We start from the raw sequence: 23,257 nt of genomic DNA, 5'->3' as shown, positions 1-23,257 counted from the left end.
GCTGTGACAGAAGTTTGTTATACAAAAGTCTCCTTCAGGACACTAATTGTGGAGCCTGAATACTTCCAGATGCTTACAAGGCTTTAGCCAGCAGTACAGCAAAATCCAAATTACTAAATGATAAACTATCCAATAATGTAGCACTCAGGTTCCTGGCATAGAATTAGTTGGAAACTGTATTATGTTTCAAATAGCAAGCTTGCCAATAAAGAGGTACTATCTAAACAATCTGCAACCAAGTACAGAGTTCATTATAGATCATTACGCCAGAGTGTGGGAGTTCATATTTTGATAGTGCACTTCTTGTCAGTGTCAGAAAATATCAACTTAGTACCACAGGTTTAAGAAAAAAAACTGAAGTTTACAGAATCCCTCTCATCACGGTCTGTTGTCCTCAAGTATATAAAGCTGAGACTGTATAACTTTTCCACCCTTTGGCAATATCTAAAACTGCAGACTCTTACAAAAGGATTTCCACTGGTTCTGGTGGGAGCCCAAATGCAAGCTTCTGTGACCAAGCTTTTTTCAAAAGCCACATTTGAATTCTTCAGCAGGTTTAATTAAATATGGTGAGAAAAATGCCAGAGTCCTGTGAACTAGTAGGGAATCTTACAAAAATATTCTCCACCATAGACATAGCCAGAGATTTCAAAAAGTTTAATTTAAGATTTTAGAATGTTTTATTGGTAACCAAACTTCTTAAAAGTGTCAACTAGTTTGCACATTGTAACAAAGGGGGGAAAACCAGGCTCCTGCCTCCTGTTACAACATAAAAGCCAGTTTACACTTTAAATGCCATTTTATAAAATGTGCTATAAAGAGCCTTAGTTGAATTTGAAGATTTATGATATACTAAACAAACTGACTTGAGTAATCAGAAAAATCTTTGCTGACAAAACTCAACATTTATCCCCAACTCTTCAATAAAGGGTGTCAAATGACTGACCCCTTTAAGAGGGAGTAGGATCCAGTGCATGTGGACTGATTACCTGCTGCCCAAATGGGCTTAAGGAAAAGCACCTGGGCCTTATGAAGTAGGAAAGCTGCAGGTAGTTGTTGGCAGATGTCTGCAGACATTGCAGGGATTAAGAAGGATCCTGCAAGGCCCTGAGTTAGTAAAGGGAATGCCTATGGCGATTCAGAACCTCTTGCCTGGAGTTTGGCAGAGAGCAGAAAGACAGACAACTTAGGGAGGGGGGGCTGAACCCAGATGAAACTGGGAGGAAGACTACTGGTTTGAATTCTATTTTGAAAGATTTTAAGACTTAATAAATTGGACCCGAGAAGGGGAATGTTTTGACTATCTGGACTGTGTGGACTCTAAGGGGCTGTAAGTGAAGGGGAAACTGAGGCAGGCCTCAGCAGCGCCATGCTGGCCAGAAGTGGGTGCTACAGGGCAGGCATGCCCTTTGACAAGGTGAGATGTTTCAGATTTGTCTTTAATGTTGAAGTAGCACCTAGAGTTTCCATTCTGCTAGCTACTATACAAACAAGTAAAACAAAGTTTCTCTGGTTAAAAGGCATGCCCTGCCATTTACTTTGCCACAGCAGTTGCCATTTAAGCATAAAAGGCTTTCCTGTGGCTAAAGTAGACTACCCTGTTGAGCCACATACTGCTACAAAGGGTTAGACCACCTCTCCAAATGACACTATAACTTATCCAATGTGGTGTTCTCTTCTCCACCCAACGCTCAATATCACTATCTAGTGTGATCTTTCAGGTTCCTATCATACATGTTTGGTTACAGAAACCCCTCCTCCTTGTGCTACCTTTCGTTGAGAGTGGACATGATTTTGGCAGATCTTATGAGCTCCAGCCTGAAGGAACTTCAGAAGACGACTTCCTACAGGTTTTCCAACTGTTAATTTTCAAGAGATATTTATGCTTGCTTCAGACATTGTTCCAGTTCTCCGCACCAGCAAGTGGGATCCTCAGCCCAGTAACTGTTGTAAAGATTCCACACACACCCCCAAAGTTTAGTTCCTTTAACACCACCACATCAGTAGACTGCACTAGTAGTTCAACTATTCTGCCTTCAAATATTTCCACCACCTACCCTTGGCACCAGAGACAAAATAAGGGCTTGTCAACACTAGAAAATTGCACTGGTGCAACTTAATTTTTCAACTCTCAACCTCTTTTTCTGGTTTAAGTGTGTGGACATTCTTGCATTGTTAATACAAATAAAGTGGCTGGCTTATTTTAGTTAACCATGTTTTTCGCTGACTTAAGCTAAACTGAAACAAACATGTCAACACAGCCTTTTACACTAATTTAACTATAGCTGTTTAAAAATTTGTGCCTCAAGTTATAACAGCACTACTTTGTCATATAGACAAGCCCCAAGTTACCTAGCAGATATTTTTGAAGCCTAGCTCTCCAGTCTGATGTTATCCACTGTCCTAACTTAGTCTAGTCAAGAGCAGCCTCCCCTGTTCATCTCAACCACATCTGGTACTCCTTATTGGAGTCTGAATACTCAATTATTTTAACCCATCTGATAGCTGAACTGCCTGATGCACTAAACTCTCCAACCAAAGTTGCTCTCAATCCTTCTTTCACTTAAGATACCCTCTCCACCTCACACAGAATATGTTTATCCTGCAATGAACTCTGCCTTTAATCAGAATGGGCCATTAAAATCCATAAGGCTTGCAGAAGCAGTTAGCACCCCCTCTGTATAAAAGCCAGTTATGCAACTCCATACACATCTGGATAGGTCTAAAAAGGTAGGACTATGTACTCTACATCCACTCCAACATCAGGCAGAATCAGACTACACAGAGGATTCCACTCGTTTACTGATCCTAGTTTCTTCTTCGGTAGAAACTACAAGTAGTCAACGATTCCCACTTCCATGCTATTAAATTTAAATGTCCCCTTTCCAGTATTTTCCTGGTCAGTTATGAGAAATTACCTGCTTTACCACCCACATGTAGAATCATACTCATCCACAATATCTTCCCCTGCTTCATAACACTGATTATTTCTCCTTCCTCATCTACCCTTAACATTCGGATGTAAGTCAGATCCTTAAAGCTACCTGTCACCATTGCCTCCCTCTCTCCCCATCCCCCCAAATCTGATCTTTTCACATTTCCACTACTTTCAGTAAGTTTTCCTCTAACATCTGCTGACCTAAAATACTACATGTCCTTTGCTCAGAATGCGAAGGTCTAACTTCAGAGGCATGGTAAGAAACATGTTCTGACCATTAATCCTTACTTTTATTATTCAGATATCAAACCCCACCCCACGCCCAATAGAAACATTCACTTTACTGTTAAAAACAAAAAACAAAAAAGCAAAAACAAAAAAACCCACACAAACAGAATGGTCACAAAATCCACGAGAAACACTATTTTGAAGACCTCCAACATAATTCTTGTCAGAAGCTACAGGTTACTGAATGCTGTGACTTGAGGACAACTAGGCACTTGACAAGAAGGCTCCATTCCTGGGGCAGCATCCTGAAGAGATGTACAGGGACTGAGAGGCATACCACTGTTTAAGGGCTCAGGAATATTTGTGCGTGTGCGCGTCATACCACAAGGGGAGGGCAATATTCTGGAGCTTGGAGTTCCAAACAAGAAAATCCTTTCGGAAGATCCCCAAATTATCTGTACAGTACCCACCAAGAATACTACTCTTCCTGGTAAGCGTAAACACAAGTCCTAGAGAATCATCACATGGAGAAGCAGGACAGGCACAAGATCAACTATCTGCACCAATGAGGATGCAAGAGTGACAGGCAATACATTTGATCTAAAGCTGCAGAACCACGTTGTTAGCAAACGCTGAAAGGGGGCTAAGGGCCTTTGAGAGGTCTCCATGGTGCAGCACCATAGAAGACCACAACAAAGGATCACTGAGAGCAGTTCGCTGGGTAAGGAAATGCAGCAGAGTTCCTGGAAAAGAAAAAAAAAAGTGGGGAAAGTCCATCACCTAAGTACAGGTGAGGAAGAGGTTAACCCCACCAAACAGAAAAGAAAAAAGTTACTATAAAATGGGAGACTTGGTCTCCCTAGGCCAAGTACTTACATTTGGCTGTAAGGGAAGCCCAAAACCTGTTCTTACCCGAGGATAAAGCTTAAAAAATAGCCAGATGGACCAGATTCCTAGAAGGCTGTACTCACAGCTAGGTGGGATAAGGTGAAAGAAGAGGATTTGATTCCTAGGATTTAGTAGTGGTACTTTCATGGACGGGGAAGTCGGAGAATAGAAATCCAGCTCTTGAGGAGTTGGAGTTAGTTAACATATCTGACTATATTAGAGTTTCAGCTATACCCACAGTTTAAGCAAATGCCCCAAAAAACTGCACAGCTGGTATCAAGTCTGGGAGAAGATGACAAAGTTATTTATCCTCAGAAGTGGAAGTATGGAATACCAAAGGAAGATCTGTAGTCAAGCAACGTCTTTAAAAGCAGAGGTCAGGGGGAGGAGTGCAGGAGCTTGCCAGTCAGCAGATCAGGTCCAGGGACCCCCAGCTCCTGCTGCTCCATTCTTAGCTGCGAGGCTGCCTCTCAATTCCTCCCCCCACTCCTAACATACTTAGCTATGCCAGCATGACTAACATAGGTCAGGCCTCAGAGCAAAAGCAGCTCATCTTATATCCTTGAAAGCAATTCCCTTTTCCCAAGTGAAACTATCTGAATTCCTTGTTCTCTTGAGAGCAGCTCCTCTCCCCCTCCATAGGCATGCTTTTTACATTCTCTCCTCAGTTTAAGGATACAAAGATAAAAGTGCTCTATCAACCCATACTGTATTCTCCACATTCTAGAAGACGGTCCACTGAGGAAGAGAAAACCTTTAACAATGACTAGTGGCCACTTTTCAAAGTCTTAACCTTTCACACAACATCTTGGCTCCCCTAAGCAGCTACTCTTGTCAAACTATTACTTAATAGCAAAGGCCCAGACTCTCTGTACAACTTCCTACAAAGAAAGCAAAATGGAATGAGGTAGTTATATGTACCTACTCCAGTTGACAGCTCTTTATCCCCTACTTCCTGTGGGGGTATCCATAAATTACATGCTGACGAGTTTGTTTAAAATGACAGACACATCTAATGCACTTGTATGAAGTATGACATGAAGTCTAGTTTTTGAAACTGGCCAATTTGACCACAAAAAGAACATTCATCTTGAGCTCAGAGTAGCCCCTTCTCCTCCATAACTATGGATGCATCTTGGGTCTTCTTGGCATGCCTCTGATCTTTGATAGCCAGCTGATCTGACCAACTGGTGTTTGGCTCTTCCTCTACACCAGAGCTGTATCTACAAGGTCCAGTTCTTGAGCTCCTCCTCTCCACCACCAGCATTTGCTCCTGTTTATGCCAATATTCCAGTAAATACTCACTGCTCGAGCAAGCACACTTATGTTTGACTCAATCTACTTCAGATAAGAGATTAACACAAAAATACTGCTGTTGGCCAAGCAGAGCATCCCTCAAGCAAGGCTCCCTTCTGAACTCAGGCCTTCAGTCCACCCCTATGAAACTGCAGTATCATCTTGATCCCAGCTCTTCTCTCCAAACTGAAAGAAGTTAGATGCTGATGCAATTTCAAGAATTAGTAGGTGGCTCCTAAAATCTTGATAGCACAGTCCAGTTGTGACAGTCTATGGTTAGGGCCCTACCAAATTCACGTTCCAGTCTAGTCAATTTCACAGTCCTAGGCTTTTAAAAAAACGTAAATTTCATGATTTTCACCTATCTGAAATTTTAGGTGTTGTAACTGTAGGGGTCCTGACCCAAAAAGGACTTGGGGGGAGGGGTGTCACAAGGTTACTGGGGGAGCGGTACTGCTACCCTTACTTCTGCACTGCTGCTGGTGGCAGTGCTGCCTTCAGAGCTGAGCAGCTGAAGAGTGGCAGCTGCTGACTGGGAGCCCAGCTCTGAAGGCAGAGCTGCTACCTGCAGCAGCACATAAGTAAGGATGGCTTGGTATGGTATTGCCACCCTTACTTCTGTATGCAGCAGCCTAGAGCTGGGTCCTCAGTCAGCAGCCACCTCGCTCTGAAGGCAGCAATACTGTGACCCCCTTAAAATAACCTTGTGACCCCCCCTGCAACTCCTTTTTGGGTCAGGACTCCCAGTTTGAGAAATGCTGCTCTCCTCTGTGAAATCTATATAGTAGTGGATAAAAGTAAACAAAAAGTCCAGATTTCACAGCGGGAGACCAGATTTCATGGTCAGACACTCATTTTTCATGGCTGTGAATTTGGTAAGGCCCTAGCTATAGTATTATGGTCACCACTTATAAAATTTATCATACTCTTGTAAATCAAGTATGCCTTGTGAAATATCATTTGAAAACTCAAATCTGCTGAATATTATTGTCCTGGTAAAATGTGTGTAGCAACACGGTCGGAGAAGTTATTAGATTATACTACGTATCACTACTTAGAACACGTGTGTCTCAACTTTGTGTCTGAAAAACTGGTTTAGACCTGCTCCAAAGACACAGTAGCACCCCAACCAGTATTAAAGAGCAATCACCAGCTTATGCAGCCATTTTTCACCAATAGGAAGGTGTAAACAAAATTTACATTGCATCACAGGTAACATTTTAAACCTTATGTTCATAACAGACTATGCGTCACCATGACTCAGCAAGGATGTTTCTAGCGTAAGAATTACGTTGTAAAGGGGGAGCAAGACAGTTGACTTCACCTCTTCTCCTTCCATCTCTCTGCTCATGACATCAGACACCTGAAGGACTCTGAACTGTGGGGTGGGGCAGCCCCTGACTGAAAGGAAATCCAGCCTGTGAACTAGTACAACTTGTGGTAAAAGATACTTGCTTTAAATCTTATTAGCTTGTTAAAGTTTAGGAATTAGCTTGCATTTTTATCTTTTTATTTCTTTTGTAACCAATTCTAACTTATGCCTTATCACTCAGATTCACTTAAAAATCTATCTTTCTGTAGTTAATAAGCTTATTTTGTTGTTTTATTAATCCAGTGTGTGTTCAGACTGAAGTGTTTGGGAAACTCCACCTGAGACAGCAAGGTTGGTGCATAAATCATTTTCCTTTGTTGAAATGATGGACTTACTATGAGCTTGTACTATCCAGGAGAGTACTGTGCAGTACAAAGACATGCATTTCAGGGGTCCAGGCTGGGAGTAAGAATTTGCAGGTGTCACCCCGTGCGCAATTCATGAGTGGCTGGGAGAGCATTTATGTATTTAGCTGGGAGTAATTTTAGATGCTAGTTCCTGTGTATGAGCAGGACCGGAGTGGTGGCTGTTCACAGCAAAGCAGTGTAAAAAGCACCCCAGGCTAGAGAGTTAAGGGGACACCACTGTTCAACAGTCCAGGCTGTACCCGAGGAATATCACACCAGTTTTAGAGTCAGCATCAATGGTTAGGTTAGATTACTAAATGAAGACAAGAAAGCACCTTTTTTGGATGTAGCTTAAGCACAGCTATAGCAACTACATACAAATTACATATGATTTCATTTAATAATTGGGTTTACATAGGGAAGTGTTATTTTTAATTTAGTGTACAAATTACAGTGTTTTACATCACTGCAACATTAAAACGGGAAAGTGACAGGTTCTCAGCTTTATCCTCATAAGCAGCTCATATCTATATTTGCTGGCTGAGTACTCACACTTGGGTTTGCTTTGACATGTAAGTGATACTGTGGACAGACAATACATAAACTAAGCATTTAGTTACCTCAGACTTGTCTACGCTCAGTTTTATTTCATCCTAATAATCCAATTAATTTTAGTTATAAGCTCTACACCAACATTCCACACGAAGATGGACTACAAGCCGTCAGGAACAGTATCCCCGATAATGTCATGGCAAACCTGGTGGCTGAACTTTGTCCTCACCCATAACCATTTCACATTTGGGGACAATGTGAACCTTCAAATCAGCGGCACTGCTATGGGTACCTGCATGGCCCCACAGTATGTCAACATTTTTATGGATGACTTAGAACAATGCTTCCTCAGCTCTCGTCCCCTAATGCCCCTACTCTACCTGTGCTACATTGATGACATCTTCATCATCTGGACCCATGGAAAAGAAGCCCTTGAGGAATTCCACCATGATTTCAACAATTTCCATTCCACCACCAACCTCAGCCTGGACCAGTCCACACAAGAGATCCACTTCCTGGACACTATGGTGCTAATAAGCGATGGTCACACAAACACCACCCTATACCGGAAACCTACTGACTGCTATTCCTACCTACATGCCTCCAGCTTTCACCCAGACCACACCACACGATCCATTGTCTACAGCCAAGCTCTGAAATACAACTGCATTTGCTCCAACCCCTCAGACAGAGACAAACACCTACAAGGTCTCTATCAAGCATTCTTACAACCACAATACCCACCTGATGAAGTGAAGAAACAGACTGACAGAGCCAGAAGAGTACCCAGAAGTCACCTACTACAGGACAGGCCCAACAAAGAAAACAACAGAACGCCACTAGCCATCACCTTCAGCCCCCAACTAAAACCTCTCCAACGCATCATCAAGGATCTACAACCTATCCTGAAGGACAATCCCTCACTCTCACAGATCTTGGGAGACAGGCCAGTCCTTGCTTACAGACAGCCCCCGCAACCTGAAGCAAATACTCACCAGCAACCACATACCACACAACAGAACCACTAACCCAGAAACCTATCCTTGCAACAAAGCCCATTGTCAACTGTGTCCACATATCTATTCAGGGGACACCATCACAGGGCCTAATCACATCAGCCACACTATCAGAGGCTCGTTCACCTGCACATCCACCAATGTGATTTATGCCATCATGTGCCAGCAATGCCTCTCTGCCATGTACATTGGTCAAACTGGACAGTCTCTACGTAAAAGAATAAATGGACACAAATCAGACATCAAGAATTATAACATTCAAAAACCAGTCGGAGAACACTTCAATCTCTCTGGTCATTCGATTACAGACCTAGAAGTGGCAATACTTCAAAAAAAAAAAAAAAAAAAAAACTTCAAAAACAGACTAACGAGAGACTGCTGTATTGGAATTAAATTTGCAAACTGGATACAATTAATTTAGGATTGAATAGAGACTGGGAGTGGATGGGTCATTACACAAAGTAAAACTATTTCCCCATGTTTATCCCCCCCACTGTTCCTCAGACATTCTTGTCAACTGCTGGAAATGGCCCACCTTGATTATCACTACCAAAGTTTCCCCTCCCACCCCCCACCCCCGTTGGTAATAGCTCACCTTAAGTGATCACTCTGGTTACAGTGTGTATGGTAACACCCATTGTTTCATGTTCTCTATGTATATAAATCTCCCCACTGAATGCATCCAATGAAGTGAGCTGTAGCTCACAAAAGCTTATGCTCAAATAACATTTGTTAGTCTCTAAGGTGCCACAAGTACTCCTTTTCTTTAAGCTAACGTGAGGCATTCCAAAAGTAAGTTTCACTGAGCTCCTGTTTTTCTTAAGGGTCTTCCTTTCACTAAAAACATCACTAGTGTTCAGTATAGACAGTTTATAAATGAATATAAGTAAATAGTGTGAGTGAGCCACTAGATAAATCTACATCTTAGCAATGGCTTGACTGAGAAAAAAACTCCTCTTTAAGCACTCATTAACTGGGTAAACGATCTGTCCTATAGCTAACCTACTCTATGTACACCAGAGAACTTGGAGATTGAGTTTAATTCTTTGGAACAAATGTTTACCGTACTGAGTCAAATATTTAGGCAGATGTTACCATTTCTTTTAAGACAAAGAACCTAGCTGTAGATGTTGATGATACTCTGACTCAGCAAGCGACTATGTAATTGATTTGCCAAGTGAAGAGATATGGCAAGGAGCCACTCTTACTGTACTGCCACAGACCTTCATTCAACATTGACCCTGATGTTTTATTTCCTCAAGAGGCGTCAACAGCTTTGCAATTTCTAATTCCAGAGGAAGATGGTGATAAGTTAGATGTTTCATTTTCTATTTCCAAGCCATTGAGAAGAGAACTTTATCTTATTGGTTTATTTTAAGCACAGAATACATTCTTTCCTGGCTCACTAAGTTGATACAAAAAAAGAAATTATGCATTCCCACCACTTTCCAACTATATTATTTAAAGATATGATAACCTCTTATTATCTTCTTAAATGTACAGTTAGCCAAGTTAAAGCAAGTTCTGCTCATTCATGTACTATATTAAACAATGGTAATTTGTTGAGGTTAGATTATAAAAATTTTCAAGTCAGTTCAAACTAGCCAATTGATGCTGTTCTCTTGTCAGTTAAGCACGTCCAAGGCAAATGCTTTAACTAGATAGTATGAGCTAAACACTGAGATGGCCATTCTATCTTTAAGTGGTCCTTAGTTATAGCTAACTAATGCTTGCAGCAGTATTTTAATTATTGTATACAAATTAAAAAATGTACACAAAAATTCTTTGTACTACAGTAGCACTTGGGACACTAACCAATACATAATGTCCCTGTCCCAAGCATTCTGTACTCAGACAGGAAAGAGTTTACGCTTTAGGTTATCAAAATCCAATCCAAAGTCTATACTCACCTCCTCCTTTTCATTTTTTTAACAAACGAAGCAGTCAATTCGGTCTAAATTAGCAACCATATTAATTTCCCATAGAGGAGAATTTAATGGCCAATACTTACATAGATGAGTCCAGAGTAGTATCGGTCCTTCAAATTATGCAATACAGATGCTTCATTTAAGCAGGTTAATTCTGCCATATCTTCCACTTTAGAGAACTTGGGGGGATTCATCTTCTGAATATCATCTTTGTTGACCATTGCTTTCTTTCCATTCTCTGCCAGTTCAACCAACACTTCATCTCCTCTTTCCTCCTTGATGCTGGCTGCCTCAAAGCCATGGCGCTCTGAAGGAATCCATACCAGTTTTTTAGCAGTCCAGTCAGCCTGGGTAGCAGGGTTGTAGATTACAGCCCTATCCACAAAGAGATACCTCTCTGGATCTTCCTGTCCAGACCTCTGCGCCATTGTAAACAGAGGTGTCCACTAGCATTCGCCTTGTTAGATGGAGAAAAAGGTAGGTCAGTCACTGGTACGGTATACAGTTTGCGATCATTTCATAGCTGAACCATTTAACACATAAAAAGTGGCTAATCGGCATATTAAGTTGGATACCTACTAGGGATGCTACCTCTATAAAGAATCCTGATGCTACTTATTAAGTTGGTAGTTTAAACAAGGTCATACCCGGTCTAAAAGTACTGCTGTATACAAGTTAAAAATCACATTCAAATATAGAGCAGTAGAGGGACACTCATTTATATAGAATGGGAATAGTGCAGAGGTCTTTTACTATACATACCAACACTGCAAAGCAAGGATGATGATAATACCTAGTTGTTGTATAATATTTTTCACCAGTAGACCTGAAAACACTTTACATTCTTTAATGTATTTGTCTCCACAACACCCCTATGATGTACACTGCTGTGCAAAAACAAGAGTACAGTATAAAGGAAACACCAGATTTAATATAGTTTTGCCAGGAGGTACTGTAAAGAGTACTGAAATAGTAGTCAAAAGAAAGCACCCCTTTATTTGTTCTGTGCAGTGCATAGCTGGTTCTCATTAAGTCATCCAAACAAAACTGGCAGTGAGATCAAATAAGTTAGACTAAAAATACTGATTACAAAGAGAATTTTCCTTGAGAGATAAGAATTTTATATGTTTTGGATTTTTACACATCATATAGCCATGGCTTGTATTCTTTCTGAAAGCAGATCAGATTTATCATGGCTTTACTTTCCATCAATTCCAGCTGCAAACAGTAGGTGCTATTATGTTTTAAATGTTTCCAATAAACACCTTGTATCATAAAATCTGTGTAAGTATAAAATGTAATAAAAATTTAATCAATTTCTTAATCAATTCTCATACAATTGAGAGAAGACAAAATACCAAAATGTCTCAAATATTTCATTTGTACCCATCTCTCATCCATTAGACTAGTAAATGTGACCAACAGCCGCAAGGACAGTTGCATCTATTTGATTAAGAACTCCCAAAATGTACAGTTTGGTTATCTTTAAGCACTTGAGAGCAGTGAGGTTGGGCCTAACGGCTTTTCCCTATCCTTTTTTTAAGAAAAAAAAAAAAAGAGAAATCTGAATTCTCACTATATACTAAGCATTTGGGTCACTATATATCTTGTTTTATTCATCAGAACTATTTAATAGTAAATTTAGAACCGTTTTCCAAACATTTAGAGCATTAATCCATTTTGAAATCTGCAGTTTGGCAATCTAAAAATTTGCAAAATCATGTGTTTGAAGCTAACTGTGCATTCACTTTTTATACTATAGTATGCGGTCACATGGAAGTCTTGCAACTCATCCATCCTCAAGTGAGCATTCAATTAAGTACTTAAGTACAATGCTAATGTCTACATCTACAGCATGTCAGTTTGATAAATTGTTCAACACAACTAATGCAAAGTAAGCATGAGGTCATTCAATCCACCAGAGGGCTGTGAAGCAATCTGCTTCATTTACTACAGAATGGCTTAATTCTGCATCATCAGATCAAGAACTGACTACATCAACAGTTGCATTTATTGGAAGAAGTTTCTGGGAGAAAAATCCATGGAGAAGAAAAGAAGAGTTAGAGGTGACCCCAAATGACTGCAGGAGTTCCATCTGATTCTTTACCTCAGCTAGGAATAACAAGTTACTAAACTATTCAGAGTCCTAGTTACTTGCAGAGCCTTCCATTCAAATCCAGAAAGATATTCATCTTTCTAATTCTAGATTATGACTTGATGCTGCCGATATCTTCGTACTATAAAACCTACCTTCCCTACCTACAGGGTGAGGCAATCTCTCTCGCTGTCAAGAAGTCTGACTGGCAAATTGCCTTCCATAAAAATTTATCATTTATAATCTGAACAAAGTATCAGTTGCACATGCTTGTTTTTTAGTGAAAACTTAAGTGGTTTTGGAACTCTATTACCTAGTCAAATTAATACAAATAAAGATTGTTTATTAGTAAAATTAAGGGCTAGAAGTTGAAGCATTAGATTTACTCCCAAAGAGTATATGTACTAGTTCATACTAAGAATCAAATCAGTGTATTAAATATTAAGAGTACAGACCATTAATGGTCATTTTTCATTTTCTGTCCTCAACACGCAGATGTGACCCACTTACTCAGGACAAGTCCAGGTTGCCACAACAAGGATACCCCTATGGAAGCCAGATATACAGTATTGTGCTTTGCCTTAATGAGGGCTTTTTGCTAGACAGTATTATTTAGGGGGAAGATAAATTAAAATCCACATTCATAATCATCACATTTCACCATGTAGAACTCCAGCTCTCACAGTGAAGATGCTAGTAAGTAATCCCACGCATATAACAGTTCTAAACAAAAGGTTAATAACAGAGCGACAAGCACCAGCAGAGGTGGGGAGTGGCATCATTCAGTGCAGCCTTGGCATTTCCAAGGACAGGAATTTGTAAGAATAGCCTCATTTCACTACTTAGAGGTACGTTATTTTTCATAAATATAATGCTAAAGCCAGCAAGAGTTAATTTTACAGTTCAAGCTACTTCTCTGATTTAAGCTTTAATCAAACAATGGCTTCAGAATGAAGTGATAAGGCAGCAGGCTGCAGTTTTTAAACGAGCCCGGACACTAAAGGACAAAAGAGCAAGCTCTAGACTTGGACCATTTTCTTTGGGGTTGCGGACAAAACACTCCACCCACTCTATGGCCTCGCATGTTCACAGCATTGCATCTTGCCAGTCCCTTAGTATTTGGATCCCATTTAACAGCACTAAGGCGCACTGGCCGCTTCCCCCCACCCTCCATCCATACCCCACCCCCAAAAAAGAGAGAGGAACATGATCTAAGACACGCTCAGACCCACTGGTGCATCACAACGCAAGCATCTCGCCCCCACCCCACCCCACAGGGGCCTCCTCAGCCACAAATCAGACCCTGCCACCACCGCAGCCCTCTCCTTTCAGCAGCGACTCCCCCGCCCCTGCCTCCGGCAGGCTGGCAAGCCACTAGGCAAGGCTGCAGAAGGGAGGAGATGGAGAAAATGGCCACCTTTGTGTGATCGATACAGACAGGAGCCTCAGCGCAGAGGCTCAGGAGGGGGAGCCGGGCGGGTGGGGAGAAGAGACACCCGCACAGCGGTGCAGCCCCCCAGGCAGGGGCCGGCGAAGAGGGCGGCTGTAGCCCAAGGCAGCTCCCCGCCGGCCAAAGCGGGCTGCAACGAGCAGGCAGGGTCTTTGTCTCGCGTGCCACCCCCGCCCCTCGCCCTGCCGCCCCCTCCCCACAGCGAGCCCAGACTCAGCTGCACGCCCGCCCCGCAGGCGGGAAAGAGCCGGAGGGGGGGCGCGCACCCGCCACAGAGCGGGGCGGGAGGGGGGCTGCACGCCCCCCGCACCCACCCTGCGCCAGAGCCGGGGGGGGCTGCACACACCCCCGTCCCCTATGCCCCGCGTAGATCGGGGCTGCACGCCGCCTCGCCCACTGGGGGGAGCCCACAGACAAGGGCCGCACCCCCCTCGCCTACCCCGCCAAGCCCCGGACAATGAGGGGGGGGAGCGGGCAGACCGACCCCCCCCCCCCGGCCCCGCTAGCCGAAGCCCCCCGGCATGGCCCCTCACCTGCAGACGCTCCGTATCCCCGGAGCCCACGGCTCCTCGGCACACTCCCCGCTCTACCCCCTTCTCGGGGCTCCTTTAGCGCCACCGCGCGACCCCCTCCCGCTAACCCCCGGAACAAGGCCCGCCCACCCGCTCTACAGCATCATCCATTGGCTGTCTCTCATGCCCATCAAAGGAAGCACTTACGGCCATTGGCTCGCTTCGCAACCCATCTCCGGTCAGGGCCATAGCAACCTCCACAAGCTACCATCCAACACCCGCCTCCTCCCTGGCCCCTCCCCACTGTTCTACCTGCCTATCAAGGCAAAACTCCACACCCAATGGTGGGCTTCGCTCCTATCTGCCACATCGGTGGGCCGCAGAGATCCCACCTAGGCCGCGCCAGCAGGGTAGGGTGCGCTGGTCAGAAAGCTTGAGAGCAGTGTGGGGTGGCATGTGAGAGGGTTGCAATGCCTGAGGCTGGGAACGCTCCTGCTACCTTGGGCTGGGGCAACGGGCTGAGCGTTGTCTGTCTACGGGGGGGCCATTAGAAAACCCCCATCCCCGCCCCCTGCAGGGAACTCCGTGCAACACCGCGTATCCCCGCCCTCTGCAGGGAACTGCATGGAACATCCCCAATCCCTCCCTCCCCCGCAGGGAACTGCATGCAACACCGCTTATCCCCGCCCACTGCAGGGAACATCCCCAATTCCTCCCTGCCCCGCAGGGAACGGCATGCAACACCGTTAGAGGGAACATCCCCAATCCCTCCCTCCCCCGCAGGGAACTGCATGCAACACCGCTTATCCCCGCCCACTGCAGGGAACATCCCCAATTCCTCCCTGCCCCGCAGGGAACGGCATGCAACACCGTTAGAGGGAACATCCCCAATCCCTCCCTCCCCCGCAGGGAACTGCATGCAACACCGCTTATCCCCGCCCACTGCAGGGAACCGCATGGAACACCCCCATCCCCGCCCCCTGCAGCGAACTGCATGGAACATCCCCTATCCGCACCCCAACGGCATGGAACATCCCCTATCTCCCCTCACCTCCGCAGGGAATTACATGGAACATCCCCCGTCCCCTCCCCATGTAGGGAACTGCATGCACCACCCCCAATCCCATCCCTGCAGGGAACTGCATGCAACACCCTCCAGCCCCGCCCCCTGCAGGGAACATCTCCCCCCTCCCCTGTCCCTACTCACGGCAGGGAACACCGATCCCCATCCCTATCCCTTCCCTTTGCATGGAACTACATGGAACATCCCCAATCCCTCCCCCCATTCCCTGCAGGGGACTGTATGCAACACCCCCATCCCCACCCCCTTCAGGGAACTGCATGCAATACCCTCTAGCCCCACTCTGTGCAGAGAACTGTATGCCATACCCCCTATCTTCACCCCCGTGCAGGGAGCTGCATGCTATACCCACACTATCCCTGCAATTACCAGCATACTGTTGCTTCCCCACCAAGGAAATGAAAGCAACACCCTCTTCTATCCTCCACGCTGCACAGAACTGCATGCATAAAACCACCATTAGTACATTCATGCACACATCCTGCATGGTAAGTGTGTGCAATGTCCCTGACTTCTCATGTAAATGTATTCAACTTAATCCACTTTGAGACAGAGACCCATTTGTGGTTCAGAACTCTGTGTCAGCAACTCTTGTCAGGCCTGACAGACTCACTACACATCATACACTGGTGTCATGATATTTATTTAAAAGATTACTTGTAACGTCATTTGAAATGACACACTGGGCATTGCTGTCACTGTGAAAAGTTTATAAGAACTCTGTAGATAAAATTATGGATACTCTGATATTATGTCCTGGAGACTATAAATAGACAAAGGAGACAAAACAGGTATCTTCTATGTAAAGGGGAAAGAAAATATGATGGCAGATGCTCTGTCCAGGCCAGCTCCTGCTGCTTTGTAAGGGGGGTATCATAGCAGGGAGCAGGTTGCAGGAAACAGATCAGTTTGCATTTTAGCAAACACTAGCAGAGAAAGAAACCAGCATGGAACTTCCTTGACCACCAGACTCCATGTCGCCTTCCTTAGAGCTTGAATGAACTTTAGTTTGGGTGGTAAGCTTCCACAAAATCCATGTCAAAGGTTCACTGGACTAGAAAAGAGAGGGGCAAATGACCCCAACATACCTTTCATCAAGAGAACAAAGGAATCCAAACATTGCACTTTGTGGGAGATCTAGACAAGAAGGGTGGTCAGCCCTCTTGCTGGAAGGTAGATTGGTAAGAAGACAACCTTGAACAAAGGCCGTAGCTTGTTTTGTTAAGTCAGCCTCTCAGAAGCATTTTTCACTTTTATTTGCTTGTAACCATTTCTAACTCTATTCTTTTTACTTGAACTCACTTAAAATCCTAAGTGATCCTTCTGTTAATAAACTTGTTTTACTTTTACTCTAAACCAACCCAATGATGTGTTTGATTTAAAGTGAATGGTAACTCCAGTTAATGTGGCAAGCTTCTGGGCATCTTTAAAGGAATAAACTAACTATATTATCTCTCTGAATGGTCCAGGAGAGGGCTGGACATTGCAGAGCCAACAGTTTGGGGAAAATTCGGGACTGGGGGACATTGGGGTCACCTTGCCAGGTGTAACCAAGGTTGGTGGATGCCAGAATGAAGCAGTGGTGTGACATGCAGGCTGTTGGAATCAGAATTGCTGAGTCTGAGTTGCTTAGCACACAGACACTCTGTGCATGCTTGTATGCTGCCTGGACATGTCCAGCCCAGAGATATACAGCAGCAGAACATTTTGAGGCACTCAGCATTACTGGGCAGGACCCCTCTCTGGTCTGTATTGCACCCCAAAATGTGATACCCTTCCCCATTAAGGTGCATGAAACCTCCACCACCTCAATGCATGTATATGTTTGTACCTCTCCAACACTATTTAACTCAACATGCATCCTGCGTTGCAGCTGCTCAAATATTGTGCCCATGTTGGAAAATCTGGGTACCATTTGGCCTTCTGCAGTAGAGATCTGGATTGGGGAGGAAGTATTTATTTTACAGATTGATATCACCTTTATTCTGCAGGTTGCAATAGATTCATAGCCAGAAAGCACCATTGTGATCATCTAGTCCAGTGGTTCTCAAACTTCTGTACTGGTGACCCCTTTCACATAACAAGCCTCTGAGTTTATAAGCGACTCCCCCTTATAAATTAAAAATACTTTCTTATATATTTAATACCATTATAAATGCTGGCTGCAAATCGGGGTTTGGGGTGGAGGCTGGCAGCTCGCGACCCCCAATGTAATGACCCTGTGACCCCCTGAGGAGTCCTAATCCTCAGTTTGAGAACCACTGATCTAGTCTGACCTCCTGCATAATGCAGGCCATACACCTTTACCAAAATAATTCCTTTTGAATTACAGCATAAATATTAGAAAAACACTGACAATTGACTTAAAATTGCCAATGTATGTTCCCTGCTCTGTTTTACCCGCATTCTGCCATATATTTCATGTTACAGCAGTCTTGGATGATGACCCAGCACATGTTGTTCATTTTAAGAACACTTTCACTGCAGATTTGACAAAACACAAGGAAGGTACCAATGTGAGATTTCTAAAGATAGCTATAGCACTCGATCCAAGGTTTAAGAATCTCAAGTGCCTTCCAAAATCTGAGAGGGACGGGGTAAGGAGCATGCTTTCAGAAGTCTTAAAAGAGCAACACTCCAATATGGAAACTACAGAACCCGAATCACCAAAAAAGAAAATCAACCTTCCGCTGGTGGCATCTGTCTCAGACAATGAACATGAACATGCGTCGGTCCACACTGGTTTGGATTGTTATCAAGCAGAATCCATCATCAGCATGGACGCATGTCCCCTGGAATGGTAGTTGAAGCATGAAGGGACATATGAATCTTTAGTGCAACTGGCATGTAAATATCTTGTGATGCCAGCTACAACAGTACCATGACAACACCTGTTCTCACTTTCAGGTGACATTGTAAACAAGAAGCGGGCAGCATTATCTCTTGCAAATGTGAACAAACTTGTTTGTCCTAGCGATTGGCTGAACAAGCTGTAGGACTGAGTAGACTTGCAGGCTCTAAAGTTTTACATTGTTTTATTTTTGAATGCAGGTTTTTTTAACATAATTCTACACTTGTAAGTTCAACTTTCTTGTTAAAGAGATTGCACTACAGTACTTGTATTAGGTGAATTGAAAAATACTATTTCTTTTGGTTTTTTATAGTGCAAATACTTGCAATCAAAAATAAATAGAAAGTGAGAACTGTACACTTTGTATTCTGTGTTGTAATTGAAATTAATATATTTGAAAATGTAGAAAACATCCAAAAATATTTAAATAAATGATATTGTATTATTGTTTAACAGTGCAATTAATCGTGTAATTAATCACAGTTATTTTTTTAATCACACAATTAATCACGATTAATTTTTTTAATCACTTGACTGCCCTAATTTTAAATTTATGAGTAGCCCCACTGTCATTATTGAGACTACTCATGTGCTTAAGGCTAAGCATGTGCTTAAGTGTTTGCAGGATCAGGGCCTAGGTTTGTAAATAAATATTAATTAATCTTAAACCAGTATTTGAAATCTCCAAAGCAGTTCAGGAGATTTAGGCACAAATTTTACATTAATTTTTAATGTAGAGGGATTTTTTTCATGAATTTCCTCTAAGGGCAGATGTGTAGCTAAATCACTTGCACAGCTTGGGACAACTCTGTAAAATCCAAACAGCTGAAAGTGAGAAAAGTCATAATTAAGGTTCCACAAACATGCTTTATTTTGTCCCATATCCCTACCCAGCTATCACCTTTAAGCCAAAAACTCCTCACCCCTGATTACGCCACCATGGGCTTGAGACAGTTCCCTCCCATCTTCTCACATACTACATCAGAGGTGGGCAAACTACGGCCCGCAGGCCACATCCAGCCCACAGGACCATCCTGCCCGTCCTTTTTGCTCCTGGCCGGGAAGACTAGCCCCCGGCCCCTCCTGTGCTGTCCCCCCTCCCACGCAGTTTCAGTTTGCTGCGTCACGAGCACTTTGGCCGTGGCCAGGGCCGGATTAACCTTTTGTGGGCCCGGCACCAAACATATTTGTAGTCCCCATGGAGGCAATGGAGCATGGTGCATGGGGGTTGGTCCCTGGAGCAAGGGACCAGCCAGAGGCAATGGGGCATGGCGTGGCGGAGAGGCCCCACTCCGCGCAGTCAGTGCGAGGGCACTATTTACAAACCAGCAGTTGCCAGACGCACAATGGCTCGCCTGGCCCTGTGCTGCCAGCATGCTCCATACCCTCGGGGGTGGGCCCATGCCATGCCACAGAGCCCCCCGCCCAACATCAGAACACCTCCCCGATTCCCTATGGCCAAAGCCCCCCAGGACCTTTTATGCCCAGCGCGCCCCCAGACCCTGCCACAAATGCACAGCGCCCTGTACAGCACCACAACTGCCCAGCACCCCACACAGAACCCCCACTCCCTAGTGCCCCAACACACAGAGAACTTCCCCTCCCCGTCACAGCCCAACACCCACCCCCCAAGGCCCTCCAGAGACCCACTCCCCTATGGGCCCGCAATTCGTCAAGACTGGCCAGGCTTCTGCATCAGTCCCAGGCGGCTCAGCTCCAGGGAGACAGGTGGGACCCCACAGGTGGTGGGAAGCAGAGACTGCCTGGAGCCGGAGGTGCACTGCGGTCCGGCCAGGAGGCAGAGAGAAGCCAGCAGGAAGCCTGGGGGTGGAGAGGAGCCGCTGGCGGGCAGGCCGAGAGGAGCAAGTGGTGGGCAGGGTAGGGAGGAGCTGGTGGGGTCTCAGGGCATAGTGCAAGCAAAGCAGGCTGGGGACCCTTCTGAGCATGGACCCAGCTCCATGGCACTACTTGCACCATTGTAAACCCAGCACTGCCTGCGGCTCCTGCCGGGCAGCACGACGGTGGAGTGGCTGGCTCCGGCTGGGCGGTGGGGCTGCAAGCTCCTGCTGCTCTGAGCGGCATGGTAAGGCGGCGGAGAGCTGGGGGGACGGGGCGGGTTGGATAAGGGGCAGGGGGTCCGGGGCGTGGGGGGCTGTCAGGGGACAGGGAGCAGGGGGCGGTTGGATGGGGCGGAAGTTCTGGGGGGACGGCAGTCAGGGGATGGGGAGCGGGGGGGTTGGATAGGGTCCGGGGGGGGTGGTTAGGGGTAGGGGTATGGATAGGGGTTGGGGCAGTCAGGGGACAGGGAGCGGGGGGGTTGGATAGGCGTGGGAGTCCCAGGGGGCCTGTCAGGGGGTGGGAGTGTGGATAGGGTTCGGGGCAGTCAGGGAACAGGGAGCAGGGATGGTTGGATGAGTCGAGGGTTCTGAGGGGGGCAGTCAGGAGATGGGAAGTGGGAGGGGGCGGATAGGGGGTGGGGGCCAGGCTGTTTGGGGAGGCACAGCTGGCCCTCCATAAGTTTTGCAAACCTGATGTGGCCCTCAGGCCAAAAAGTTTGCCCACCCCTGCTCTACATACTCATCTGAGAATCTCCACCCACCCAGCACATCTGAGCCAGTCCTCCTCCAGAATGTAAGTTAGCCTCTGCCTGCCTGCCTGCCTGTGAGAAAATAGCAAGACTCAGGGCTAGCCTAAACTAGAAGCACTACACTAGCCCAGCTGCACTGATGCAGTTGTGCCGCTGTAGCGCACACTGGATGAAGACACTCTCTCCCATCAGCAAAATAAAACCACCTCCCCGAGAGACAGTAGCTATGTGAGCCCGAGAAGCTCTCTCACGGACATAGCACTGTCCACACCAGCACTTAGGTCGGTGTAACTTACGTCGCTCAGGGATGTGGCTTATTCACCTCCCTGAGCAACGTAAGTTATACTGATTAACGGGTAGTGTAGACAAGCCCTGGGTGAAAAGGACCATCCTAGTGCTTTACTTGACCCATTTGTTACTCTAACAATGAGTAACGTTGAGAGTCACAATGTAAAACTAAATGTGTAAACTGTCAAGAATTTCTATTAACACAAAAAGAAAGGGGTCAGATTTGCCTAGTGTTTGCAAAGGGACACATGGAGTCAGGACTTCTGGGTTCGATTTCTGTCTCCACCATTGACTCACTGCGTGACCTTGGGCATATTGCTTCATATTTCTGTGCCTTAGTTTACTCCTCTCAGAAACTGGCTTATTATACTTACTGGCTTATTATACTTACTGCATCTCTGGGATGATTTGAGGCTTCATTCATGAACAGGGGTGACAAGAGGGAGTGAAAGGGGGAGACAATTGTACCTGGGCACCAAGCCAGGGAGGCCCCCATCACATCTGTAACTGGGATGAAATTGTGGTGAAATGGGAGGGGGCAGGGACCTAGCAAACATGAGGTACAGGGCCCCAAATTTCTCTCAATGGCCCTGTTCATGAATGTGTACAAATTGCTTTGGGATCCTCACAGGGCAGGTGCTGGAGGAATTCAAAGAACTACTAATGTCAGGAAAAAAATATTTTTATTTGCTTCTTTGTTTTGTTCAAAAAACTTTGGGATCTGAAATCAGGCATTGGTAATGAAAAAAATGAAAATATTCCCCAATTAAAAATGACTTAATAGGAAACATTTCTAGGGAAAAGGCTTGAAAGGAATGGAGATATTTAAGTCTCATGATTAATAAATGCATTTTGCTGCCCTCGGAGAGGTAACAAATTGCAGGAAGATGAGTTTGAACTTATTTCCTGAATCATACTGCCTTCGAGTCCTGGTTCATGTAATTATCTGATGTGTCAATAGGAAAAGGTCTGAAATATGAGGTGTTCTCCAGGGTGCCTTTTAGGGATTAGTACCAAATATGAGCCACATTGTCTCACCAATCGTATGGTTTAGTCCTGGACACTTTACAAGGTAGCTAAATCAGGAATGGAAAGTTAGCTTCTTACTCACAAAAGAGGATTGCACAATAGTTCATTGGACTGGCTGCTGTAAAACTGAGGTCAGATCAGCAAAAATAGCCACCTCTGCAGCAAATGAGTCAAGATCAGAACAGCAGAGCTAGAGATCTGAATTCCGGACAAGTCCGTATCTGACGGTGGTATGGGTATTCGCTAGCAGCTGGGCTGAAAGCAGTTACTCATTGTAGAATGTCAGCTGTCAGATTCGAACATGGAATGTCCAGAAATCGGAGCACCTGAGACGTAACCAGGTCAGAGAATTGTGGCCACCATACATAGAACAAGCTGAGCATACACTGTCCTCTTAGTTAATCCACTTCTCTTTTGAGATAGGGGGCTATTGTTCTCTCAGTCTCTCTTCCCCTTCGCCTTTCTTGCATGTGATGCTTACACTTGGAAGAAGCAGAGGTAGAACAGTAAGTGTAGCTTGCACCCTCAGCGCAAGGAGTTAGCATGTGTTTTTCTTCCCTTCAGAAAAGAAGAGGAGGATTCACAACGAAGGCCAGAAGGCTGATCCTCACTTTCTCCTCGAAGTAGGGAACTAGTTTATTGAATCATTTCTCTCCTTTCTAACCCAGTGCACCCCAGGAATGGGAAACCATTTCAGGAAACTCCACTTGCCACAGGTGTAGGGCTCAGTGCTTATATTTCTGTCACCTTGAGAGGTTGCAGTTCATTGGGCCTGATTATTATCACAGTTACACCAATG

At 44.9% G+C, this 23,257-nt stretch overlaps 1 protein-coding gene across 2 annotated transcripts in view; it reads right to left on the bottom strand.

Annotated features, from left to right (window-relative positions):
* Window positions 1-14,708, bottom strand: part of MYH10 (myosin heavy chain 10) — a 139,518-nt gene extending 124,810 nt beyond the window's left edge. For both annotated transcript variants that reach the window (XM_077833047.1, XM_077833046.1), the window contains exons 1-2: window positions 14,644-14,708; window positions 10,649-11,022 (exon numbers count right to left, since the gene is read on the bottom strand). In XM_077833047.1, the coding sequence (XP_077689173.1) occupies window positions 10,649-10,993 (345 nt within the window). In that variant the 5' untranslated portion in view covers window positions 10,994-11,022; window positions 14,644-14,708. The remainder of the gene's footprint in view (window positions 1-10,648; window positions 11,023-14,643) is intronic.
* Between the last annotated feature and the right edge of the window lie 8,549 nt (window positions 14,709-23,257).

This window comes from Eretmochelys imbricata, chromosome 14, assembly GCF_965152235.1.
Source record: "Eretmochelys imbricata isolate rEreImb1 chromosome 14, rEreImb1.hap1, whole genome shotgun sequence".
Lineage (NCBI taxonomy): Eukaryota > Metazoa > Chordata > Testudines > Cheloniidae > Eretmochelys > Eretmochelys imbricata.
The sequence above is the reverse complement of the archived record's forward strand: the minus strand, read 5'-3'. Positions and strand labels throughout refer to the sequence as shown.